This window comes from Vidua macroura, chromosome 18, assembly GCF_024509145.1.
Source record: "Vidua macroura isolate BioBank_ID:100142 chromosome 18, ASM2450914v1, whole genome shotgun sequence".
NCBI lineage: Eukaryota > Metazoa > Chordata > Aves > Passeriformes > Viduidae > Vidua > Vidua macroura.
In genome coordinates this window covers 3,745,099-3,771,357 of record NC_071588.1, presented here as the reverse complement: position 1 = coordinate 3,771,357, position 26,259 = coordinate 3,745,099, and the positions used below count along the sequence as shown (strand labels likewise).

Genomic DNA, 26,259 nt, shown 5'->3' with positions numbered 1-26,259 from the left:
GTGCTGCAGGCATCGTCCCATGGGGACAAACCAGAGGATTTTCATATCCAAGGGAGCATTTCTGCCTTTCAGCATCCAGTATCCACTAAAACAATGTCCAGGCACCTGGAGAGAATCAGACTGAAGACTACAAGTGAGAAACAAGTTCTAAAAACAGTTTATTAAGAGCAGATTTTTTTTTTTTAATATTATGGTAAAATCGCATTATTCAAGAATAAGTTACTTGTACAGTACATACAGAAACAATATATAGAAAAAAAAATACTATACAAGAAGAACTTTTCTGTGCAGGTGAAAAGTAGAACTTTCAAATTAATACACTCCCAACAAAATTGTTGGCTTTAATCGTCCTGCTAAAGGCTGAGTTAGGGAATACAGAGTCACCTCCCTGCCTCTGGGAGCTGCTGGGGAATGTTGGGGCTGTTTGGATCAAAGCTAAAAGTTTGGAATGCTGGATGCCACGGGATTTGGTGGTCCAGATGAGGAATGAGAAGCTTTGGCTTCTCCCTGGATCTTTTCCTAGAAGTTTCACCCCAAAATAGCTTCAATCCAAAGGGGTGGGTGAGGAATGGTGGTGTCAGTGTTTGGTACCTGCTGGGGCTGTTCCACAGGGCTGGGATGTGGGAGGGAGGGAGGGAGACATCAACTAATGCTTCATGTCAGGAGCTCCTTCAGAACCTGACACCCTCGGGGACACAAAGGCCACCGAGCAGGAGTGGCTGTCAGCAAACAGCAAGAGGAAGAGGAGGGGGAGGAATTCCAAGTCTTGGATTGTGCCCTAAACCAAGTCCCTGCTGTCACAGAGCAAAGGCACTGCCTGGTTTTCATCTTTATTGCTAAAAACTGTCCTGAGGAACTGGATGAAATGGGGCTCCCCACCCCCAGCCTCTGCTGGGAAGGCCATCGGGCAGGGCCTCCAGCTCCAAGAGCTGCTCCTGTGGCTCCTGGCTTCCTCAGGTGGGATCCAAACTCGTGTTCCACGTGCCCATCTCCAGGGCCGAGGCACAAACTGAGGGGCTGCCTGCCCTTGGCTTCCCCTCCTCCCAAAATTCCCACAAATGCCAGTAAAAGCCCACGGGGGCTGGGGAACCAAACCTGCCCATCCCTGGGCTCTTCTTTCAAGTCACAAGAATATAAAAATTCCTACAAAATGCTTCTATTCCCTAGGGTGGAATGGCTTCATGCTCTTTGCTCACTGCTGTAATGCAGAGGAGTGAGCACCTTAGGGCTGGAGTAACGTGCTGGCAGGAGCAGAGTCTTGCTCTCACCTGTGTCACAAGCCAGATGTTTTCTAGAAGAAATAGGATTTCAAACTCAGTTCCCCCTGGGAGCTTGGGAAATAGCCCAAAAATCCCCTCAGGTCCTGCTGCAGTGGATCTGAAATGAGCTGGTGGAGCTGGCAGGGCTGGACAGCCCTCGGCTGCCTGTGGGTGAGTTTGGGGATGGAATTAGCTATTAAATAATCAGAGGGACTCTCCCACTGCTCACTGGTGGGGAGAACAGGAATTCTCCCCCAGTGGAGTTTGTTTGCATGGGGGAAGTGGCTGACAGGGAGATAATGAACCCAAAGTGTATTTTACTAATCAAGCACAGCAATTTCCATTTAAACTGCGGAGAACCCCCTTGTAATTAAGCTGCAGGTTAAAAATACCACATGCACATGCATGTTTCAGTTCTGGCACTGGAACAATAAAGTCCTGGAGTGCCAAAACAACCCACCCCAGCAGCATCTGATTTATCTGGCAAGGATTTCTCTGGATTCATCTGGCAAGGCATGTGAATAGCACTGCCTTTTCCCAGCCCGTCCTTTCTTTGCAGATGTCGGGAGATTCGGGTGATTCCACCTCGCCTTTTGGGGGAAAACCCCTTTGAATGCAGCTCCCCGGAGCTCAGTGGGACTAAAACCAGCAATCTGAGCAAGATTTAGCACACCCCTGTGTTTTTTCCAAGGCTTTGGGAAGCAGGCAGCAAGCAAGGGAAGGAAACGACAACTTGTGCTGTGCTGTCCCCCCTTCCCTTCCCCATCCCTACAAATGCAAGAGCACGGGGAGTTATTTATGAGCCTGGGAGGGAGCTGCCTTGCCTGGCACAAGGCAGCCCCGGGGATGTGCTCCTGCCTCTGGCTGCAGCCTTTGTGCTGCTCCAGGGAGGAGAATGGGATGCGGATACAGCTGAGGAGCCCAGCGAGGACAGGGCTGGCTTTGTTCCTCCATCAGCCTCTCCGGGGCTGGCAGTGCTGCAGGACCAGTGCAATTTGCTCTTAATGCTCCAGTTTCAGGCACGAGTGTAGAGAAAGGAGGGGGGGAAAAAGCCCTTGCCTGCTCTAAATGCACAAAGCCCAGGAGAGAGCAAGAGCAAGCAATGGGGAGGCACAAAAGGAAAACCTAAATGGTTTCTCCACTTGATGGTTCCTGTTTGTCCCAGCCTCATAATTTGATTTATAAACCCAGATTTGCTCTCAGGGCTGCTTGCTGGGCTGTTTGGCCCCAGATATTTTGGCCTTGCCCTTCAGCTCCTGACTTTGTCTCCTTGGACTTTGGGCTCACCCAGAACCTGCAAAGCCTGTCCTAGAGGCTGGATTTTTGTGGCATTCCCTAACTCAGCCCAACGAGGCTTTGTGTTTGCTGGTTTTCAAATTAATTGCTAAATGTTAATGCTCCTGAGGGCTCCCACCTGTATTGCAATTTCAAGGAAAGTAGAAATAAAAAAAGCTTTCTGTAAGGCAATCTCAAGGCAAGTTTTGCATCCGAAATCCCAGGGAAGGCTGCGCTGGGAAATCTGGAAGTTGAATACTGTGAACATCCCCTCCTGTGTGGCGCAACGGCTCCAGCCCTTCCTCTTTCCTAAAATAAAGGCAGCTTCTCAGAAGTGCTTCCTCTCTCACGGCTGCCCCAGGCAGGTGAAACAGCCCCGGGGGCTCAGGAACAGCAGCAGAGTTTGGGGACAGTTGGGGATCAGGGGATGCTGAGACCCAGGGATTTGGACAGGTTTTTCCTCCAGGTGAGGAGGTGTCCCCAGGGACCCCCATCGAGGCCGTTGTGGAGCTTTAAATGCCACCAAGCTCCTGGTGACAGGGTGTTTAGAGGGGAAAAAGGCAAGTGAGAGTAGGGGGGTTCTTTACGGGGAAAACTGACTTTGGATTTGTGCCTAAAATCACTGGGATAAAACTGTTCCATCACCAGGATAAAACAGCTCCATTACCAGGATAAAAACACCTCCATCACCGGGATAAAAACCCATTCACCACAGGGATAAAAAGCCTCCATCACCGGGATAGAACGCATCCATCACCAGGATAAAATGGGATAAACCCCTCCCTCACCAGCAGGAGAGGTTTGTGTCAGTCTCTGTGTTAGTTCTCAGCTGGTGCCATGGCTAAGGATGGAGCAATTAGTGTTCAGTCTCAATCAGCCGGGAGAGCAGGATGAGGATCCCTCTGCCTGGCGCAGGGAGTGACCACGGCTGTGCTGGGTTAAAAAGGAAAAGCAAGAAAAAGCCAGTTTTTGCCTTAGCTAAAAAAAATGCCCAAACCCTGCTCACCACCCTTGGTGGGAGCTCAGCTCAGGTCGGGCTTTGCTGGTGGGTTCAGCAGCCGGGGCTGGAGGATGAGGCCTGGAGCAGCAACTTGGCAATGAATTTATAATCATTCTTTTCTTGTTATCCTGGGTTTTTTTTAACTTTCTCCAATTCCATGGGTGTAACACAAGCCCCTGGTTCCTTGGCTGGGCGCTGTCGTGTCAGGGACAGGCAGGACACTGGGCCCGGCACAGGCACGAGCGGCGTTGTGTAAACAGTAATGAGAAAGCTTCGATAAGAACAACAAAAACAACAATAAGAGGCCCTTTAACAGGCCAACGAGAGGGAGCACACCCGTACAGGAGTGAAAAATTACCCCCTTCCTTGCAAAAATACAATAATAATCCCTAACCAGAAGGAAGAAACAGGTACATTCTTTCTCTCGATGGATGCCCCAGAAGGTCTCCAGGATTTCTCCACCCGAAAGTGCATCCCAGTGCCGGCGCCGTGCTGGTCAGAGTGGCGTGTACTGGTTGTCGATGGCACGGACGTGGCCCCGGCCCGGTGCCTCCACCTCATAGTCCGAGTCGCGGGGCCGGGGCGCGGTGGCCGCGGTGGCCCTGGCCGAGCGCAGGCTCTGCGCCAGCTCGGCTGGCGGTGGCACCAGGTGGAAGATCTGCTCTGCTGGGGGACCCCCGGGGGGCTCGTCGGGGCCGTGCAGGCAGGAGGAGCTGGCGGGGACGAGGCTGAACTCCGGGCTCCAGCCCGGGAAGGGCAGAGGGAGGGGGACCGTGGTGGTGGAGCCGGGAGCTGCGGGCGGAGAGAGGAGATGCTGGTCAGGAGGATGTTCCTGTCACCCCCTCTCTGGGGGGTACGGGGTGCATCCCATGAGCCCCCACCCTGCAGCCGGTGGCTGGGAGCAGCTTCTCCTTTCTCAAAAGAGGAAGTTGGGAACTTGGGAGTCACCTTTTGTGACACTGCCCTGAGGCTTCCGCTTCCCCACTCCAGGAGCAACCAAGGGTCCCTGGGGTACCCACAGCCAGCCCGGGCACCCTCCATCCCCACATCCCAGGGGTATACATCCCCCTTCCCTTCCCGCACACCTTGTGCCTGGGGCAGCACGACGACGTAGCTGGAGAGCCGCACATCGCAGGCGGTGCCGCACTCCAGCGGGATGGGGTAGCGGTGGAAGTGGTGCAGCATCTCCACGATGGAGGAGAAGCGGAGGTGCTGGACACGGCACTGGCCCCGCTCCGTCAGCGCCAGCCGCAGGTGCTGCGGAGAGGAGCACGGACCTGTTACCCTCCCTCCACTCCCTCCTTGGGATGGGGGTCACAAATGGCTTTAGCAAGATGTGCTGCATCCCCAGCCTGTGGCTCCCTGGGGATTTTGCCCCCCGGGAGAAGGGCACCAGCCCACTGCAAGCATCGGGGCAGAGACCCGGCGGGCACCTCCCTGGGGTGGGGTGCGGTGGGACGGGGGCTGTCCTGCAGCAGGGGCTGCCCCTGTGAGATTCCCCTCCCCATCCCAGCCCTGTCCCGCCCGTACCTTCGCTCTGCCCTGGAAGTTGAAGGTGAGCACGTACTCGCCGCGGCGCGTCTCGCTCTGCCGCACCAGGAACACGCCGTGGCCCTCCAGCCCCCCCAGCTGCACCAGCTGAGCCGCCTTCACGCGGGAGATGGGCCCGTGGAACCAGGGGCAGGAGGAGAGGAACTGCTCCATCTTCGGCCCCGCCGCCTCCCCCGGGCCCCCCGGCGTCGTCCCTGCCAGGCACAGGGATCAGTGTCCCTGGGAAATGGGACCCCTGCCCATCGCCCCCATCCCCTCCCCTCTCTGTCCCCCCGTCGTGCCATTTGGGGAAGGCCGATCAGCCCAGCCATGGCAGGATGTGGTGACCCCCCAGTGAGGGATACTCCGTCCCCAGGGTCCCCGGGTGTCCCCAGCTCACCTTGGCTGACGGGGTCGGTGCTGGTGGTGGGGCTGGCGGCCGTAGGGTCGGGGTGTCGGCACGTCAGGAGCTCAGGGTCACCCGTGTCAGACCTGCTGGGGACAGGAGAAGCCAGGCTGAGTGGTGGCAGCGGGGACATGAACCCACTGTCCCCATGCCCAGGCTCAGGGACATCCAGTGGCGCTTACCCCCTGCGCACACACTCCCGGATCTCGGCCGTCCAGCAGCTGAGCTGCTGCTCATCCCCTGCCTCAAACAGGATGTCGGTGGCGTTGGTGACCTGGGAGACATCGGAGAGGGACATGAGGTCTTGAGAGAAAGAGAGAGAGATGTGCATCCCCCACCCACCCACCCACCCACGCTCGGGACTCCAGCAGGGACAGCACATCCCCCACCCTGCACTCCACATCCCCCTGTGCATCCCCCCCTCCCTGGATGGGAAGAGGAACTGAAATCTGGCACGGGAGCTTTTGGGAGCCACTTGTGCCCCAGAGGGTGGGAAAGGCCTCGGGGGTGTCTGCAGACCCTTTCAGCAGGTCCTACCTTGAGGACGAAGGTGTGGAGGTTGTCGGGCATCTCGAGGCGTGTGCACCTCCGCACCTCCTGCACAGCGGAGCAGGCGACGAGCAGCTTTGGCTTGGAGCCCTGTGAGGGGGAACACAGAGCCTGAGCTGAGCCCCAACTCCCCCACACCCCAAAACACTGCCCCACACCACAAAGTACTGCCCCATACCCTAGAATACCACCCCACACTGCAAAACACTGCCCCACACCACACTGCTCTACTCAGGTCCAGGAGCCACGCGAGGCACAGCAGCCAGCAAGGAAATACCCAGCTCTGGAGGGAAATACCCCACCAGCAAGGAAATACCCTGTGTGGTGAGGAAACACCCCATTGTGGCAAGGAAATACCCCCCACTGCACTGCCCAGTCACTGCCGGGGGGCTGAGTGACATCCAGACCCATCTCAGGGGTCCCAAGGACCCTGCAGTGGAGGGATGGGTGGAGGAGAGGGGGGAGAAGGGGGTTCCCAGCATGGCAGCAGGTTCCAGGGATGTGGCACCGATGGGGAAATTGGGGTGAGGGCGGGGAACATCCTGCTCATGGCTGCGAGGGTCAGTGGCCTGCCAAGAGCTCCCCAGCGGGTTTGGCACTGACACAGGCACGTGACAAAATGCTGAGCAAACACTTCCACAAAGGCTAAAATATCCCTGCGGCAGCTTTCGGTTCCTCTGCTGCCCCGCTGACTGCCAGGAGGCTGCGGCACGTGGCACAGGATCTGGGGTGCCAGGGGGGAAAAAATTCCCTGAAATGGGCAAAAAAAATCACCCAGTGGTGCTGGGTGATGGAGCCAAGGCCAGAGCCATGCCGTGCATCCTGGCAAAGCCCAGGCAGTGCCACCACTGCTCATCCCCCTGCGCCAGGCTTGCTGCACCACCGAATTCTGTCTGGCTGTGATTCACACAGTGGCTTTATCACCCCACGGGGATGCTGGTTCCAGTGGCCCTCTTTGCTCCACAGCCACTGTCCCTACACAGGGACAATGTCCCTACACGCTGGGCTGTGCCACTTCATCCCACAACAGCATTTGCCAACCAAACTGCCCAAATTCTGCTCCGAGCTTGTGATACTCACAGCAAACCCACCACCACCATGTCCCCAGCCACCTGTATGACACTCAGAATGTCCCCACCGGACACTTCCTCGGTCACCCAACCACACCATCTTTAGCTGTGCTTTTTCTTTCTTTCCTCCCCCCTCCTTCCTCCCTCCCTCTCTCGGCCGAGCACTCGGTGTTCTCTGGGGCCGGAAACGCAGCGTGAGAGGGATCAGCCCTTATCAGCTCCGAGCTGCACCGAGAAGAAAGTTCTTAGAAGTCGCTCGTGTACGGCGTCATGCACAGGGCTGGTGACACCGCGGTGGCTCCGGCACCCCCGGTCCCGCTGGTGACAGTGATTGCAGCTGTGCTGTGCTGCAATCACTGTCACCGGGCTGCCGTAGGGCGCCGCGCCGGCACCGGGGCTTTATCCCCAAGGAATTTGATTTTTCTGCCACCTTTGGAACGTAACCGTGCCCTGCGCAAAGTCCTGTGTGGAGAAGGTAAAAGGATCTCTCTTGTCCTGGCCACTTTCCCACACAAGGAGTTGTGACGTCCAGCACGATCCTGCGCGGGTTTTATCAACATCCCAACCGCAGCACTGGGGTCGGCTTCCTAGGAAATGGGGAAATTCCAGGAAAAGGGAGTTCGGCGAAGCCCCTTGCGTCTCTCGGCGTGGAGAGCGCAGCTGGAGCGTGAAGGGAGAAGGAAATGATGCAGCACAGAGATACGGTGCCTGAAAAACCAGGCTGGCTTCGGAGAAGTGCCTACCGCAGGCACGGTGCCCCCGCTGCCGGGGCGCCGCACCTGACCGCAAGATGCCCTGCTCGATGCGGCCGCTACCGGGAAAGGGAGTTCTCAGTAACCAAAAGTGCACACTCAACACACCGAGGGTTCACCCACGGGCTCCTTCTCGGCAAGAGGTGCCCCAGCAGCACTGCAGGGATGAGTAACACCCGCTGCTGCCTGGCTCTGTGTGCTCAGGATGCTGAGGGCGGCATGGAATGTTTAGGGTGTTACAGGCGTTGCTCCAGCTCGGCCCCCAACCCCACCAGCATCAGCTTCCACGTGGAGATTCACCCCACTGAATCTCCAGCAAGGATATTTGGGATTGATGGTGTTTTTCACAGCAAAGCTCCTCCCAGCTCGCCCATCTGTGCCAGGAACGCTCTCCCCACGAAGCTGTGAGCTGCTGCCATGAGGAGCACGTCCTGTCTGGATGCTCAGGATGCTGAGGGTGCTGGGGGAGCTTTTTCCACTCAGGTGAGGGGGAAGGCGGCTCTCCAAGAATGAGAGTGGTGGCACAGCAACGCTGGCAGTGGCATGATGATGACAGCGGTGGCATGGTGACGATGGCAGCAGTGCAGTGATGAGGGTGGTGGCCTGGCAGTGGTGGCACAGTGATGACAACAGCAGTGGCATGGCAATGACAGCAATGTCACAGTGACAGAGGCAGTGGCACAGTGATGATAACAGCAGCACGGTGATGATGATGGTGGCACCGTGATGATGACGGCAGTGGCATGGTGATGATGGCATTGTCACGGTGATGATGGCAGTGGCTGGGCCATCAGGCCAAGTTTGTGCAGAGCAAATCCTTCGAGGAGCTGCCCCCAGGCCCCTCCAGCTCCGGGGGTTTCCCCACGCCGGCTCTCACTTCCACTCTGAGTCACCCACGGGAGGTGGGGAAGTGCCTGAGCCCTTGTGCAAGGTCCCCAACGGATACGGGCGAGATTTGTCACTTCTTGTAAATCACTGTGGCCCTTACGCAAGGGACGAACCTCAGCCGAGCTGCAGTGCCAGGCCTGGCCTGGCCTGGCCATGCTGGATGGACACAAAACCGTATCCAGCGCCTGCAGCCCTGGGGGAAGTTGTGAAGTTTTCCAGGAGCATGGATACACACAGCTCTTTTCCAGGAAATGCCGGGTGGACCAGGTGGGAAACATCCCCTGGTGCCAGGGCAGGGCAGGGAGAGGCAGCGGGGCCCTGCAGGGCTGCGAGGGCTCCAAGGGTCCTGCTGGAGAGTGCAAAGTGTCTGCTGGAGCAGCCATTGTCCTCAGGAGTTTGCACCAAGGGCAATCCCAGCCTTCATCCTCAGGGATTTTGTGTGGCAGGAAATCCCACAGGTGGTTTCCCTTGGGAGTTTCACCATGGTTAAACCCAACGCTCATCCTTGTGGACTTTTGCACCACAGATAATCCCAAAATGTGTCCTTGGGGTTTGCACCACGGCTAATCCTGGTGTTCATCCTCAGGGATCTGCAGTTGACTAATCCTTCCCTCCTCCAGCAGCTAATCCCAGTGCTCCAGGGGAGTTGAAAGCACAGTTAATCCCGGTGCTCTTCCTCAGGTGTTTGCATCACAGCTCCTCTCCAAGGGGAGAGGTCCACCCTGGACAGCCCCTGCCAATGCTGGTTTTAGGGACAGGGACCAGAATCCCACTGATTTGGGCACTCCATGCCTACTGCAGGGACCCCTAGCTCAGCTCAGCTCCCCCTGGCCCCAGGGTGACACATTCCCAAAACACTCCTGCCTCTCTGCAGGTGGAGACTGCTCATTTGGAAACCTCCTGACAGCAGCAAGCACCACCCTGGGCTCTGTTCTGCCTTTGGGGAACTGGAGCCTGGAGGTTCCCCGACTGTCAAACAGGAACACAGGAGGCGATTCCCGCTCCTGTGCGAGCTCAACATCCCCCACCCCGGTCCTTACCTCCCAAAAAACCCTTCTCTGCCCACCCCAAAGCCCCGCCAGCATCCTCAACCCGACACCAGAGGCACAAAGGAGTCTCCAGGACACGCTGTCTCCGAGCATCCCGCGGGCCGTGGCAGGGGACAGAGCCGTCCCCGAGGGGACCGTGCCCAGCGGTGACAAGAGGCACCGTTGTGCCGGCCTGAAGCGCTGGCTCGGGGGCGGCCGGGCACAAAGATCCCTCTGTTCCCGCTGCGGGCGGCTGCGAGCGCCGGCGAACGGCGATGGGAGAAAACACAGCCCCGACCCCAGCGCCCCCAGCGCCCCGATTTCCTGCTAAATTAATCTGGGGTGCTGCAAAACAGCACCCCAAGAGCCGCGGCGTGAGGCTGTGGGGTGGGATCTGGGGGGTCCAGGCAGGAATCCCCACCCGCGCCTGGAGCTGGTGGCTCCTCTGTTCATTGATTGTCCTCCCTGCTCTGTATGAATGAGCCAATGTTCCCAAACTCCCCAAATCTCTGCAAAACTCCAAAAACCCTGCAACGCCCCCCAAAACCAGGGAGCCCAGCGGCTCACATCAGGGCTGAGGGTGATGGGGGTCTATAAACAAGATCTGTAAACAGTCAGCTTTTGCCAGACCCTTGATTTTTTTTTTTAATTTATTTTATGCCAGATTTGGTTCCAGCGTGGGCTGCTTTAATAATTTCCTGGAATAAATAACGAGCATGGAAAGTAAACAAGGTGTCTGCATGCAAGTGGGAGCTGCTGCAGCCAGGACTGAGTCACCCCAAACCTCAGCCTCAGAGGAATGAGGGGGTCCAGCACAGACTCTGCAGGCTCCCCACAGTCCCTGGGGTGTCCTGGGATTTTCCCAAGGTTTTGTATCACCCAGGATGATGGAAAAGGTTCAAAAGGCCACATGGGAGCATTCAATCCCACTGGATGGGTATTTTCATTCCTGCCCCTTGCCTGGAGCTGGAGGAAGTGAGTTTGTCCAAAATGCTCGTTTTTAACACAATCCCAAAATGACACTGAACATCACAGTGCCCATCACAGACACTGGAGGTGGGACCTGCCCGGTGGGAAGGAGCAGGGTCCACCCCAGCTGAGCCCCCACCAGGGCTGGGATGAATCCTTGAATCCTTCCAGACCCTGCTCTGCCTGCACAGGCTCTCATAAATATTTACCTTTGAAAGAAGCAGCTCTCAGCCTTGAAACAACCACATCCTGGGCCGTGAAAAGAGAGAGAGAGAGGGAAAAAAAAAAAAAAAAAAAAAAAAAAAAAAAGAAAAAGGGGGAAAAAAGAGAGACAACCACCCCAAAAAAACCCCACTGGGCATTTCACATCTGCTGTGGGGAGCCAGCACCAGCAGCACCCACAGCTCTTCTTGAGCAATGCATTCCCTGTGTGCTTTCCCAGTCCTTTTCCTGTGGTTTGCCCAATATCTCCATTTTTTGCCCACTTCTCAGCTGGCACGTGGTGCTTTCCACCCCGAGCAGCTCTGCAGCATCTCTGTGAGTGACACTCTGATAAGCAGGGTGGGCACAGCAGTAGGAAAACAGCCCCAGGAAGGGCAGATTTTAAAGGATGGGGTTAAAAGGATGGAATCCTTCAGAGCCCAAAACCCCAGAGTTCAATGAAGCAGATATTGGGGTCCATCCTGCACCCTTCCCCTCACACCCAGACCCTGGCAAGCCCCATCCCAGCAACAGTTTCCAAAATAAGAAACTCTGCTCTTCAGCAATTAACGCCGGGGCTGTGGTTACGCTGCTAAAACTGTTTTTTCCGTGCATGACCAAGGATGGAAAAAGTTGTGGTTAATAAATGACAAATAACCTTTGTCTCCTCGCCCTCCCTCCCACCCCCCTCGATACCCAAAAACAGAGCCGGGGCGGGGGGGGGAGGGGGAAGAGAGCAAAAGTCACCACCAAAATCTCACAAAGCCCTGAGGCCGCCCAGCCCCGGTGCCTTCGAAGAACAGAGTGAAGAGAGGGATGCGCCCGCCCTGCCCCGGGGAGAGGCTGCCCGAGGGTTTTGGGGCAGCTCTGGGTGCCTTCAGGGGAGGTTTTGCCTCTCCCAAGGGATTTGAAGGACACTCAAACCCCTCCAGGGTCATCACAGCAGTTTTCCCAGCTCCTGGCTGTGTGGTCTTTGGGGTTGCCAGGAAGGGGATGCGATCCTTGAGGATGCCGGGAGCAGGATCACAGAATCACAAAATAATATGGGTTGGAAGGGACCTTCAAGGGCCACCCAGTCCAACCCCTCTGCAATAAGCAGGGACAGCAAGCAGATCAGGATGCAGCCCCTGGAAATGCCAAAAAAGGGATGCAGTCCCTGGGAATGCCAGGAGAGGGATGCTGGGAGCAGGATGTTTGGAGAGGGATCATAGAAGCACAGAATAGTTTTGAGTTGGAAAGGATCTTGAAAAGTCAACGAGTCCAACCCCCTGCAGTGAGCAGGGACATCTTCAGCTGCATCAGGACAGGATGCAGCCCCTGGAGATGCCAAGAGAGGGATGCAGTCCCTGGGAATGCCAGGAGAAGAATGCCATTAATGGGATGCAGCCCCTGGCGATGCCAGGAAAAGGACACCAAGAGAGGGATGAAGTCCCCAGGAATGCCCAGAAAAGGATGCCAGGAGAGGAATGAGGTCCCTGGGGATCCAGATTGACACAAACCTGCCCTTTCCTGGACCAGGGATGGCATGATGGAACACTGAGGTGCTTCCCATCACTGGGAAAACTCTTCTCAAGGTGTTCCAGGGAGGAAAACTCCCCCTCCACCACTGCCCTTCCTTGGCTGAGTCACTCAGGCCACCTTTGAGCAGCTCCAGGAGCAGCAGGAATAGGGAATGGGGACCAAAACGCTGAGATGTGCCCCATCCCATGCCTGGCCAGTTGTCACTCACAGCCCCAAGCACCAAAAATTGGGGACAGGAACCTGCTGGCTCAGGAGGCGGCAGTTCTCAGAAACCAGATTCAGGTGAAAGGTGTAAAAAAAGAAGAAAAAAAAATTAAAAAAAAAAAAAAAAAAGAGAAAAAAAAGGAAGTCAAAGCAGCCTCACACTAAGCAGAGATAAAAATACTGCTCCTCCCGTGGCTTCAGCAAAGATGTTTGAGCTGTGGCAGAGGCTCCAAGGGCTTTCTCCGGAAGGAGTCTTCCCGGCCAGTCCCGGCGTGCCATCAGTTTGTGGGACGCACTGGATTTCATTAAAATGCCATAAAGAAAGCAGCACAAATGCAAATCCCATTTCCCTTCCCCTTCCTGTGAAAACATCTGGTCAACAGAAACAGCTTGGGACATTTCCGCTGCAAATCACGGTTTTCATGGAGTTTGGGATTTGGCCACATAAGAGGCATTTGGGGCTGGGGCTCAGCTGAGGAACGGGGCAGCCCCAAAGCTGACAAACATGGGTTTGCCAGCTTTGGTTGAAATTTATGAAGGTGGAGAGACCTCAGAGGTACCCAGTCCTAAAGGTTATATGGGATTAAATGGTGTGGGAGAGGAGGAAACCCTTAATGCCTCCAAGGAAATCAAGGAGGACGGGTGAGCATCACCATCATAAAAGACATCACAGAATCCACCTGGGTGCAACTCCAGGACCAAGCCCAGGTTTTCCTGTGGCACAGATATACACAAGCACTACAGGTATCCCAATATCCCTCTATTCCAGCTCCTCTTCCACACAGCATCATCACCACCCTCTGTCCCCAGATTGCCCCTCAGTCCTGTGCCCTGCAGCCAGGCAGTGACCCTCTCCCAGGAGAGATCCCATCATCCCCAAATCCCTCCTTTGCAGCATCATATTTCCAGTGCTCGAGGGAGGAGGGAGCGATGCCAAAGCCAAGCCAGCTGTGGCTGTGAGCACAGGAAGGGGAGCTGCTCCCTCTCCCAAAATCCTCATCTCCTCTGGCACACGCCTGGGGCAGGGCACGCCCACTGCAGGCAGTGCCATAGGTATTGCCACATTCTCCAGCACAGCTCCCTGACCCCTTCACCCAGCACAGCCACCCAAGCAGTAAATGGGATCAGGGCTCTTCAAAGCCCCCACTCCCTTTGATGCCAGGCACGTTATGGGATTAAGCTCAGAGGCCCCATTGGAGCACCAGGAGAAAGGGAAAAAAATAAGATAAAAGCTGCCAAAAGCAGCAGGACCCCCCTCCTTTCTCCACACACCTGCCTTTTCCAAGGTCATTCCAAGGGGATGGATATTTGGGGCCTTGGCTTGATGCTGTAAAGCCCTGAGGCTGAGATGAAATTTCAATTGCATCCTATTATTTACAGGGTGGAAAGGGGGAAGGGGAGGACGGGGGAAGGAAGAGAGGGAAGGGGGAAGGAAGAGGGAAGAAAGAGGAGGAAGGGAGAAGGGGGAAGGGAGCTTCCAGGCAGACCCTGAGGGTAACCAGCCTCACAGTCCAGAGATCAGCTGAGGTTGAAAAATCCCAAGAACAGATTTTACAGTTGCTTATTTAAAACCATCGATTTTCTATGGTGATCAACAGCATCCACAAATCAGGAACAGACCCATGAGATGGGGAAGAGGCAGTGGCAAAGCCTTGGGAGCATCCTGAGGCAGGAGGATGGAAGGGAGGGGGGCTCCTCACAGCCATTCCCAGGGGGTTGTTGAGTGTTATTTAGTTATTTTAAAGGAAAATAACCCCTCAAGAAACTGTTCTGTTCTCGCTGCTCTGTGGTTTGCCCCATGCTGGGTTTGGGAAGTGGGAGCCACCAGCACCGTGGGGGATTTTCCACCACCCCTGGAATTCAACCGCAGTTACTGGGAAAGAGTCTGGATTGATTGTGCTGTAAAGGAGAAGGGAGCTGGCCCTGGCCCAGGGAATTGGAAAGGAAGGAGCCGCCCTGAGAATATTTGCACAGGAAGCAATTTAATCCAGAGACTTGCAAAATCCAGCAAGGAACATCCCCCACTTCCGCAGGCCTGGCTGAGAAACCCCCCGCTCGGGGCTCTGGGGTCTCCAGCCTCGTGGTGGTGTGGAGCACCAGGAAATCTCCATCCCGTGGAGACTGCAAGGAATAATGCTCAGAGCACTGGGGGAACTTGGTCAGTGTCTTGTTTGAAGTGTCTCCCACCCCTGGGTCAAAGCTGGGCAGGGAATGTGGGGAGAGGAAGAATGTGCTGGGCTGGCTTCCCAAGGGGGAGGGAATCAAAGAAAGAAAAAGGGAGGAAAGGAAAAAAAAAAAAAAAAAAGGGGGGGGGGATAGGGAGAAAAAATGGGAGCAGTAAAAAAAAGGGAGGGAATTGAAAAAAGGGGAAGTGAAAAAAGAAAAAGGAGGAAGAAAAAAGAAAAAGGGGGAAGAAAAATGAAAAGAAGATTAAAAAAAGAAAAACTGATTAAAAAAAAAAGAAAAAGGGGGAAAGGGAGAAAAGGGATGAGGGAGGGAAAAAAGCCAGTGCTATCCAGCTGCTGGAGCACCCTCCAAGTGCCCCAGAGTGCCTCTGACCTCCTTGTGCCCCGGGATGGGGACACACACTCCCACGGGGACAAACAACTGCAACCCTTGACATGACGGAGCAAAATCAGCTTTTACTTTCAGATGTTACAATTTTGATGTTGTTTCTTTTTTCAAATATTTAATATTGGAGTCGTTTGACGGAAATAGCAGGAATTCAGCCAGCTGCTCCCTGACCCTGCTGCCCTGAAGGCAGGGACAAGGCTCCAGCTAAACCGGAGGTTTCCTCCTTCCAAAGCACAAGTTTGTCATCAAAGTTAAACGAGAACAAAAAAAAAAAAATTCAGAGAGAAAATTCATCCCATCACGCCTGTGCAAGTCCTGCCATGTGGAGGAACCATCTTTTTACAGATTAAACACCCCAACTCCCCACTCCCTCACATCCTGCATCATCTCCACTCCAGCCACGTCTCAGCACCACGGGAGCTCCCTGCAGCAGCCGAGAGCTGAACTTCCAGTCACAGAACTCCTTACAAAAAGTAAAACTATGGGTCCCACTGGGAGCAGAGAAAGGCACAGAGCCTAATTCCTATTTTCCCTTTCCTCCCCCAGCTTGCCCAGGCGAGCAGATGCTCAGGCTGCTAAAGGCACGGCACAGGGGACAGGGTGAATTTGGGGTTCATCAGACTAGGCTGCCCCTCACCTTGGTGGAATGAGTCCATGAGGCTGGGAAGAGTGGGATGGAGGCCACCAGCCTCTATCCTCAGCTCAGAAGGCAGGCACTGTGCTTCCAGCTGGATAACCCAGTTCTGGAGTCCCAGCCGGGGGAAATGCAATGACATATTGACCGACTGCAGCAATTAGCACACCTTGGTCCCAGCATCTCTCACTCCCCAAACAAGACCCGCAGGGGTGGCTTTGTCTCTTTCTCAGAGGCATTAAATAAACGAGGCCCAGCCTCGTGTGGCTGCAGCAGAGGGAGAGCAGAGCAAACCCATCCGTGCCCCTCGTGGTGAGAAACCCTCGTGGTGCTGGGCACACCCTGGCCCTGCTCCTCCCTGTGGGACGCTCCGAGGGACCCGCAGCATCACTGGCTGGAACAGGCAAGAGGCGGCAGGTCCTTACCTTGGGTGGGTCGAAGAGCTCCAGCACAAATTCCTCGGCGTCGGGCGGCCCCGCTCGCCGCAGCACCAGGCGGCAGCGCTGCCAGCGCGTCCCGCTGTCCAGGGAATTCTCATCCAGCAGCCCGTACTTGAGCAGCCCCTCCTTGCGCACCTCGGGGGGCTGCTCCCGCGACAGCCCCCAGGGCAGGATGCGCTTCCCCAGTCCCGGCTTGAGAGCCGCCTCCGCCGCCTCCCCATCGCCATCCCCGGGGAGCGCGTCCGAGGAGCGGCGTCGGAAGAGGCTGCGCCAGCTCCTGCGCAGCTGGCTGAGCGAGAAGGGCCTCCGCGCCGGCCCCGCCAGCTCCTCCGAGCTCCAGGACTTGCGCAGTCCAGAGGGAGCAGCCTCGGGGGCTCGGACGGGCTGCTCGGGGCGGGCACCGGGCTCCGCCTCGGCTTTGGTGGCCACCGTGCCCAGGGAAGCATCGGTGTGCCGCCGGTGCGTGTCCCGGTAATCCCGCGCCGGGCCGGCGGGCAGGATGCGGAGCTGGTTCATGGCGATGCCCTCCTTCACCTCGTGGCAGAAGTACTGCTGGAAGAGGTCGGTGAACTGCACCGAGAAGTTCTCGGCGGCCAGGAGGTCATGGTGCGGGTGCTCGGTGGCGAAGCGCAGGTAGTGCCGCGCCAGCTCCTTGGCGGTGCTGATGGCGTGCAGCTCGCAGAACTCATGCCAGCCCCGGGGATGCGCTGGCGTGCCGGCCGGCAGCGAGTGCCCATTCATTGCCGAGGCTCCAGCGAGGCGGCCGCGCTGCAAGACAGAGCACACGGGCGGTGAGGGCAGCCCCAGGGTCCCCATGCGTCCCCTGCCCCCGCAACCCCTGGCTGGAGTGGCCATACCCCACTCGGAATGTGTATCCTCAGGGCCTGGGGAACGCCGTGGTCCACTGGGTCCCGCTCAAAGCTGCCTTATTCCCATGCATACATTGGAAATGGCCAGGAGACGGCTGCTTCCTAGTGAGCGGAATGGCCATGTGACCAACCGCTATGGCCACCAGCAGTGGCCACGCGGGACCCCGAGCCCCGCCACAGCTCCTTTACACGCCCATCCCCACCTGGCTGGGCCGTGCCTCAGTGTCCCCACCTGCGCGGTGGGGAGCGGGCAGGTCCCGTCGCGGGGCGTCTGCGCGGCTTCCTGCCAGCACAGCTGCCTGCAGCTGCCCGCCGCCCGCGGGGACGCCTGGCCCGGCCACATCCGCTCGGCTCCTGCCAAGGCTCCGCAGCGCCGATGGGTTTCCCTCCAGGGACCGATTTCAACGGAGTTGATAAAACTGGAGCGGGGGCGGGAAGGGAGGAAGCAACATGAAAAGCTGCAGAAATCCAGGGACGGAGCCGCCTCGCTGCCAGATCCTCCCGGCCCCAGCGGCCTGGGGAGAAGCGGCCACGCCGCCGGCACTGCCCGGGGTGAGCGCGCTCCTGAGAGGATGCTCTGCTGCCTGCGGCACCGGGGAGCTGCCGGGCTCTGGCAAACCACACCGTATCTCTGCCCCCAGCAGATTTCGCTGCGAGGCCAATCTGGCGGCACCGTGGCTGGCGTGCAGCCGGCCCGGCGTGCCCGGCTAAGCCGGCAGTGGTGCTCCCCAGGGCCGGCCCCGCTGCTCACCAGAGAACCTCGTGCTCGCCCGGGGCACTTATCGGGGCCGCGCACTCCGCTCAGGAAGGAAACATCGGCCAACCCACCCGGATCCTGCCGCGCCGGCACAGGCACTGCCGCCTCCCCGAAACTCCAGCAGCAGCACCCCGGCTGCTGGGAGGGGAGGAAAAGCGGATTGTATTTGTCAGGGGGAGGAAAATTTTTTTTGTTTTTTAAAAAAAAGACAAAACAAAAACCCTGAGGGACCAGGAGGAAGCGAGTGGGCGATGAGGAACGTGCGGGCACAAGGGATCGTGTTTGCAGCCGGGGCGGCGATAACGCCGGGAAGCGGGGCTCTATCTCTGCCCACCCGCTGCCCTGCCGAGCACGTCCCGCGAAAGTTGCAGGGCGAGGGGAGATGTTATCTGCCCCCCGCCAGCCTCGCCGGGCCCGGCTTCTCAGAAGAGCCGCCCAAAGCTCGGGGCCGTCCGCGTCCCGGCAGTGCGGGGCATGCGCCCGCCGCAGCCCGGCCGAATCCCCCAGCAGGGCCCCGTCTATCAGCGCCGCCAGCCTGCCGATGACTCAGCATCCTCCGCCGCGCTCCCGCTTCCTCCCGGCACCCGGGAATCGCCGCCGCACCGCCCACGCCGCCGGCACGCTCAGCGGGATGCTCCCGCAAAATGCGGAGGGAAGGGAAGCGAGGCACTCGTGCGAACGGCTCCTCAGGCAGGTGGAAGATTCCCAGGGTAGGGAATTCGCCTTCTAAGATTTCAGGCTCGCTTCGCACCAGCTTCGGGAGAGGTTTGTGGCGCGGGAAAAGCCGGGCTTCGTCTGTGCCACGCGGTGGGAAGCAGCCGAAGGCCGTCTCCAGTAGCAACGTGCTTTTCCAACCTGCCGATGGGAAATACTCCCCAGCGCTCCCTCCTCCCAGCACTGGCACAATGCCGACCTCACTGCTTCTGCCTGGCGCACTTCCCACACGGAAAGAGCTATCCCGGGTGAATCCATGCCGGAGTTACCACAGCAGCCTCCCGCTCCTCTGCTCAGCCCCAGGTTTCAGTAGCAACATCCACAGGGATGCGAGTTCCCGCTGCCGGGTGAGCTTCTCCCTGCTCCAGCCCGCTGCGCTCCACAAAGCTGGAATCCAGCAGCCAGTGGCTTTGAGGCAGAATTTACATTTTATTCCTCATATGTTCCCGTGAGGAGCTCCTGGCCATCCTGCAGGTCGGACTAAGTATTTCTGATAGCTTTAAATTTGCTCTGAGTGGAGAATCCAGCCCATCCATGAACACACCATGGACTAGCTGGGATGGGGGGCTTCCATCCCTGCCGGCTGCTGGAAGATCTGTACATCACCAAGCCCACCCCACCTCGGGGCTGTTTGTGGCTGCTGAGGTTGTTTTGGGGTGCTGGGATTGTTTTGGGGTGCTGGGCCAGGAACTCGAGGAAGAGCAGGACGGGACGGACCGGCCGTGGTGGCTTTGATGCGGGCTGGGACAGCGAGCTGGGGCTTGTGCAGGATCCAGCCCTGCAGCCCAGCCACCCCCAGGAGCTTCCCTTAAACTCTTGCCCAACCTGAGTGTTGCTGCAGCGGCGGTGCCAGCACCATCCAGGATGGGAATCCACGCCTCGATCCGGCAATGGGTTATTTGTCCCAGTAAATGCATTTGTTGTTTAATTGCAGCCAGAGGAGCTGGCAGCACCAAGCAGTGCCGGGGCAGTGCTGGGAGCCAGCGCCGCAATCCTGCCACCCGCTCCTGCAGGATGAGCATTCAGAGCCAGCTGGCCTCGCCACGGAGGAGCTGCCGGCTCCAACTCGCCACCTTCCCACCACGGAACAGCCATCCAGGGGTGTGGAGGTCACCCTCCAGCACCCAGCACCACAAATCCGGCCTCGAGGGGAAGTGTGAGGGTGCAGAGCCCACGTGGCCGTGGCCGGTGCCCTGTGCCCAGCCCTGCTCACCCGCTGTGCATGTGCAGCACCACCACCCGAAAATGAAACCGGCCCCACTCGCCGCCAGTTCCACAGCAGGAAAATGCACGCCAGTGACATGAATAGGAAATGTGATTGATGCGCCAGCTCTCCCAGAAATAACTGTTCCCAACTGGAGGAGAAGTGTCCGGGGGCATTTGCAGCTCCCTTTATAAGCACAGGAATATTCAAAACTCATCCCAAGGACTATTTTCAGGAGCGGGCGAAGCGAGGGGCTGGGAGACGCCCTGGCCAGCCCCGCAGCTCCCCATTTCCTGAGTGGCAGAAATACAAAGTTCCCACAATCCCAAGAGCGGGAACATTGTTCCTTCCCAGGATGTCCTCCATGAAAAGAGCTATTCTGAGCCTTTCTTGGCATGGCCCCGCAGCCACTCTGAGGCGGCTATAAAAGGCCAGGTTACAATGAACGGCCCTTTTCAATGGAACTGCATCTGGCACTGCGAGTTCGGGGGGATGCAGGTCCCTGGAGGGGGGCTCAGGGGAATGCAGGTCCCTGGGGGATCCAGCCAGCCACAGGTGGGCTTGCAAGGGCTGGGTGATGCAGAGCCTCCCCCCAGGATGGGGATGGTGCAGCCCCACTCTGCATCCCCATCCCCCAGAGATGGCAGATGCTGGAAGAACATCTGGATGCACCCCTGGATTGAGGGGGACAAGCAGGGTGCTGCAGCCATTTGGGGGTGGGCATGGAGATGCTGCCACTCAGGAAGGCAGAAGGGGTTGGTGCAGGGTGAGAGGTGGGGAAAGGGTCTGGCTGCAGCCTCGGGATGTGGGATACACCCACATATTTACAGCATCACTATAAAACAGCCAAAGCCAGTGCCAGCACAATCCACAGCAGAAACTGCCCAGCATTGTCCTCCTCTTCCCTCCGGAGCAGCTCCCTGTGATGGTGAGGATTCTCTAGGTCTCACCGAGGGTGATGGCACAGCACCATCACTCTCTGGGACCCTCTAGCTGTTTCCACACAAGCTGGAGAATCCCACAGGGTCTCAGGAGTTTCCCTCTCTCTTTTGAACCAAACCAGCAAGTTAAAAAGCAAGAAAGGAGCAGGACAGAGAGATCCCCCAATTCCACACATCCATACAGGCTGTAGGAAATCAGTTAAAAGCCAGTGTGGGAAGGCAGATTTTGCCCTCCTTCTCCCCCTTTCTCAAAGGGCAAACACACTCCTCTCATTTCACCTCCTGGCACTACACAACTTTCTAAATTAAAGACCCAAACTGGCCTTAATTTACAGCTCTGTGTGGGCTGAGCAGCACCACAGACCTCTGGGGATGTGAGTGATAATACAGCACTTCAAATCCGAGGGAAGTTCACGTGTTTGGCTTTCCCTGACCACTCCAGCAGGACAGACACGATGGACACAACCCTAACTCATCTCAGATCAAATCCAAGCTCCACGCTGGCTTGGCCCACAGCAGCTCACCAGCACAAACAGCTGTCGCCAGCCCAGCTCCCCAAAACCCCTGAGCCTGCCTCCATACCGTGGCGTCTGGCACCTTGCAGCCTGGTTTACACCATCACACTCTCCTACACCCACTGCCTGCGGGGAAAAGCCCGGCAGCGGGGTGGCCTCTTTCGACAGGGCTTGTTTTGTTGCATGAAATGAATCGCTGCGGTGTAGGCGTGGGAGAAACCGGGTGCGGGGAGCGCTCCCAGGGGAGCAGCTGCCTGGGGGTCCCTGGGGACAGCAGGGAGCAGCTGAGCTCCCAGCCAGCCTGGCTCTCCACAGCAGCCCCCCAGGGATTGCTGGATTTGGCCCTTTCTCCTTGCCAAGCTGCGGCAGCGCCGCCAGCACCACAAACCCCACCAACGATGAGCGCTTGCACTTTCACTTTGTGTCACCCACTGGGATTTGTCACGACACCTTCACGGTGTCCCTCAGTCCCGTGGGTGTGTGGGTGGGGAGGATTTGCTCTGGCAGAGGATGGAAGATCCCTCAAAAGCCACTGGCACTCACACCCCAACCTCTCCAACACAACACAGGGTGCTGGCAGACCTGCAGCACTGTGGGCTCTGGTGAAACCAAACCAATCTTACCAGAGGCAATAAATACATAAAAGTAAAAGAGAAAATAGAAGAAGCTTTGGGGAGGGGAAAATGCACAGGGATGAGTCTCTCCTGCCCCAAAAACAAGTTAAGAAATCCAAAGCATTGTTCTAGTTCCAAACAAGTCAAAGTGAAACCTGCCACTAATTCCACAGGCCTTTAAACACCAATCCCGTTTCCTGCCAGCAAATCCAAGTGCAGTGAGGACATGCAGGAGCTGGCAGCGCCAGGTCCCTGCACAGGCCACCTCTTCCTCTGGCTGCAGCCCCAGAAAGTCCCTAGGCCACCAGCCCACAACTCCAGCACATCTTGAATCAATTTACAACAATATCGAAATTGCAGCTCAACAACTCATCCTGGTTTCCTTGACAGTAAATCCCAGCCCGGGCTGCAATGACCGTGTCACTGCCATGAGCCAGCGGGTCCAGGCTCTCCGTGGGTGACCCTGATGGGGGTTGGCACAGGCAGGACTGGGCACGCTGGCAGGGCATGGGAAGACTGCAGGGATGATGACCGCTGGTGCATCGGCCTCGTGCTCCGAGCTCCTGCCAAGCCACGGGGCCAACAAAGTCTGCAGGGAGCAGAGAGTCAGAGGAGCTGCTTGGCAGGCTCCAGGTGGCAGCTCTGCTTGGCACTCACAGCAGGCACGGGGGCAGAGGCAAGGCATGGCCCCCTTGGGCAGCGCAGGACCCCACAAGACAAGGCAGGGGGACATCACCCCACTGGTCCTGCACCCCCCCAGAGGGGTCACCCCCATAGCAGGGGCTGCAGAGGTCCGGGGGGAGGCAAAGGAGAGGAGCAGGACTGGTTGCCTGCATGCTGCACCCCCGGCTCTGGGATCTCCAGAATACGGATGCTGGGAAATGGGGGACGTCGAGGGACCCCAGAAGAAGGAGTGCTCTGGGGTCCTGTGCTGCTAGAAGGACGGGGGTTTCCAGGATGGGGGACCCCACAGAGAAACAGAGCCCCTGGAACAGGGAGTGCCCACGAGGAAAACAGGAGCAGGGAGACCACTCGTCCCCAGGGGTGAGCAGTCCCCGGAAAGAGGCAGCCCGAGGAGAGGGCTAGAGGATAAAGCTGTGCCGCACAGAAATGGGGTGAGGGGGAAGGGGCTGCTATCCGAGGGCTGGCAGAGGAAGGGGCTCACGACCCCGGAACGGGGGCACCGGAGTTCCCCGGGTGAGAGAATCCAGCCCGGGGCTCCCGGGGAAGCTCCGGGGGCTTCACAAGAGGAGCGGCCGCCTCGCTGCTTCCTCTCGCGGCTACTTTCGCTTTGCAGCGGCCGCTTCCCGGGGCCGCCCGTCCCGGTACAGCCCAGCCCGTCCCGGTCCGGCCCAGCCCAGCCCGTCCCGGTCCCGCCGCGCGGTCGCGTTACCTGCAGGAGAAGGCGTCCGGCTGCCGCTCGCCCATGATGGAGCGGCGGAGCGCCCGGGACGGGGCGGGCGGGACGGGGCGCACGGCTCGGCACGGCTCGGCTCGGCTCGGCTCAGGCAGGAAACCGGGGCAGGCGGCTCCGCATTTCCGCCGGGCGGAGGCGCGGGGCGCGGACCCCGGCCCCGGACGGGTTATGTAAAGCGGAGCGGCGCGGCCGGGGGCGGAGGCTACGCGGGGGCGGAGCGGAGGGGCCGCCCCGTCCGTCCGCTCGTGTGACTGCCCCTCTGTGTGTGTGTGTGTGTGCTTGTCTGTCCGTCCGTCCGTCTGTCTGTCTGTCCTCCCGGGCCCCGCCGGCGGCTCCGCGGGTGCGCCCGGCTCCGCGCAGCTCCGCGCCGCCCCTCCCCGCTTCTGCCTTTATCTTATCGCATCCGCGCCCGCGGAGCCAGCGGCACAAACAGCCCGGCGGCGCTCGCGGAGTGGATTTATTTTTAATTTTTACATACATATATGTATATATATATATACACACACATATATATTTAGTTTTTGTGACTTTTAGAATGTTTTCTCCGTGGATTTGGGCGTGTCCACCCCAGCGCCCCGGGAGTCGGGAGGGAGCCCGAGCGTGGGGCTTTTGGAGGCTCGGGAAGAAAATACCCCCTTTCCTATTCACGTCTTCCCCCAGCTCCGCGGGCTGGGACCCAAGGGACTTCTGCGGTGGCAGCAGTGGGCCAGATGCCGTCTCAAACCCCACTTCTCATGATTTTCCAAATTATCTTGTGGCGAAAGGCAGCGCAGGCTGCTGCCCACGTCCAGCCAGAGCGGATCAGGACACAGGGCCCACAGTTGTCCCACACCGTGGGCGAGGGCTTCAGCCGTGACAGAGCGGTCACAAGTGTCCCTTGGTCCCAAGCAGGACTGGGGACTGGTGTGGGTGGACACGGGTTAGGCTCAGCCATCCTGGTGCCATCTCGTCCCAGGGGAGCCGGGGCCCCGCGGCAGAGCTGCAGCCGCCCACTCTGCCATGGGAAGAGGAAGGAAAATAAACTTCCACTGCACCTTTTTCCAGTAAAGGGCTGGACTGTGGTCTGTTCCATCACGTCTGGCCCACTGGCATCCCCCACTCGTGTTACCGGTTGTGCCAAGAGCTCCTACGAAGCCTTGTCTGGCACAGCAGCAGTGCCAGGGACAGAGTGCCTCCCCACGCAGAGGCCACTCACATCGGGCAGGCAAAAGTCACGGCAGAGCAGCCGTGGTGGTGCCCAGGCTCTGGTGCCCACCCAGCATGCCAAGCCAAGGAAGCCCAGGGATGTGGCAGCTGGGATTTCACAGACACCGCACAACGGATTTGTGGGTGTTGCGAAGGTGGAAGCTGCAGGAATTTGCCCTTGGAGAGTGGGCTGGGACACACTGAGCTATTTGTGAACACCTTTGTGTCACCCCCCGTGGGATCCATCCTCAGTGGTGCTTTAAATACACCTCAGTTGTTCCCCCCATCCATTCCGAATCCATCTTCCAGTGAAGAAGAGTGAAATGCAAACTCCCTGCCGGAGCTGTGTCACCCCTGGACCAGCCGGTTTGGACACAGCCGTGCTGCCCTTCTCCAGCCTCAGCAACACCCCCGGATCAGATTTGAGCCATAACCCCACAGCCCCTTCGGGCATTGCCAGGGATCCAGGTGACTCTGCGTCCAATCAGCCCTTCCCAAACCCCACAAGGAAGTGGCTGAGAGCAGCTGACATGATAAAATCTTACCTTGAAATCTGCTTTTTAATTCCTCCTGCCGTTGCTTTATGCATAATTGCACCTTCTGGCTCTTTTCCTGAGAACGGAGGAGCGGCCGGCGGATCCGGGTGCCTGCCCCCCTTCCCGCGGGCGGCTGTCCCAGCTCCCAGCGATCGCACTTTTCTTTATCAACTTCATCTATGTCAGAAGCGCCCTCTCAGCGTCCTCAGCCCCAGTGGCCTGAGATTTCTCTTTTGTTTTGTTTCCTGTATGGATTTTCTCAGTCCCCAACTGCTAATTCACTACCCCCGACTTCTGCTTTTTTTTTTTTTGGTTTGTGTATGTGGAGCTGCGCAGATGCTCTTACACACACACACACTCGTTCAGGCGCTGCTGCTTCCCTTCCGCTCTGCACTGCCCTCAGCTTTTAACCATTGCTGCTTTCTTCTGCTGTGTAAAAAAACTTTTACTGGCTTCCAGCCGTCCTTCCCACTTCCCTCCTTAATTGCTCTGCTCCGGCCCATTCTGTTTTCAGGATGGGTGGGGCGGTTTGGAAGTGGCTCATTTGCACATCTCAAGGTGGGATGCGATGGGTTTCAGGTGACCTCTTCCATCCCACACTGAGGCATTGGCCGTCCCAGCCTGCCCGGAGGGGGCCCGGGGGTGACGACATCTGGAAATGCTTGGTTGTGAGGGTCTGTGCTGAGCTGGAAAACTCCCCCCAAAATCTTAGCCTGGCTTTTACGTGCTCCTTCCGAGAGTTGGGTAGCTGGGAGATGGTAACGCAAATGGCGATTTAGGGATGATTGGGTTGGTTGTGGAGGGGGTGCTGATGGGCAGGGTGGTGACGGAGCGGGATGGAGGCAGTGACGGAGGCTGGCTGCCCCCGCGTCCCCACCGAGCCCCAGCCGCCGTGGCCGGGCTCCCGCCGCCCTCTCCCGGCCCTTCTGCGAGCTGCAGCCGCCGCCCCCGGCCCTTCCCCGCCCGGCTCCGCCTGCCCCGGAGCGGAGCCCCGATGCCCGGCTGCCGGGCTGGAGACGGCGTGGGACGGGAACCCCGCGTGGGAGCGGAGCGGGGCAGGTCCCGCACCCCGAGAGTCACCGGGGAGTGTCGCGCCCGCCCCACGCCCGCGTTTCTGTGACAGTCAGGACTTGTTCGCCTGGAAAGCCAAGGCACGGCTTGGGATCCGTTTGGGTTTCTGGGGGGGATGATTCTCTGCCGGGGACCC

General features: G+C 58.1%; 1 protein-coding gene across 4 annotated transcripts; it reads right to left on the bottom strand.

Annotated features, from left to right (window-relative positions):
* Nucleotides 1–141: 141 nt before the first annotated feature.
* On the bottom strand, nt 142–25,934 carry SH2B3 (SH2B adaptor protein 3). Of its 4 annotated transcripts, none has more exons than XM_053993637.1 (8): nt 25,062–25,934; nt 16,286–17,068; nt 6,008–6,109; nt 5,653–5,744; nt 5,465–5,559; nt 5,065–5,279; nt 4,620–4,791; nt 142–4,326 (listed from the first exon to the last, which is right to left on the bottom strand). In XM_053993637.1, exons 2-8 carry the CDS (start codon nt 17,039–17,041, stop codon nt 4,031–4,033), a joined length of 1,728 nt encoding a protein of 575 aa, XP_053849612.1. In that variant the 5' UTR covers nt 17,042–17,068; nt 25,062–25,934; the 3' UTR covers nt 142–4,030. The 4 variants fall into 4 exon arrangements, with proteins under 4 accessions (XP_053849612.1, XP_053849611.1, XP_053849613.1 ...); XM_053993636.1 differs by lacking the exon at nt 25,062–25,934 and adding an exon at nt 23,308–23,672; XM_053993638.1 differs by lacking the exon at nt 25,062–25,934 and adding an exon at nt 23,308–23,671 and having other exon boundaries at nt 5,465–5,556.
* Nucleotides 25,935–26,259: the final 325 nt, after the last annotated feature.

Excerpts from the sequence above, each read along its gene's own strand:
- SH2B3 (XM_053993637.1), bottom strand. The coding sequence starts at position 17,041 with ATGAATGGGCACTCGCTGCCGGCCGGCACGCCAGCGCATCCCCGGGGC. Across the intron at positions 6,110-16,285 it reads AGCTCTTCGACCCACCCAAG|GGCTCCAAGCCAAAGCTGCT; the intron begins GTAAGGACCTGC and ends TCCCCCTCACAG. Across the intron at positions 5,280-5,464 it reads CACCGACCCCGTCAGCCAAG|GGACGACGCCGGGGGGCCCG; the intron begins GTGAGCTGGGGA and ends TGTGCCTGGCAG.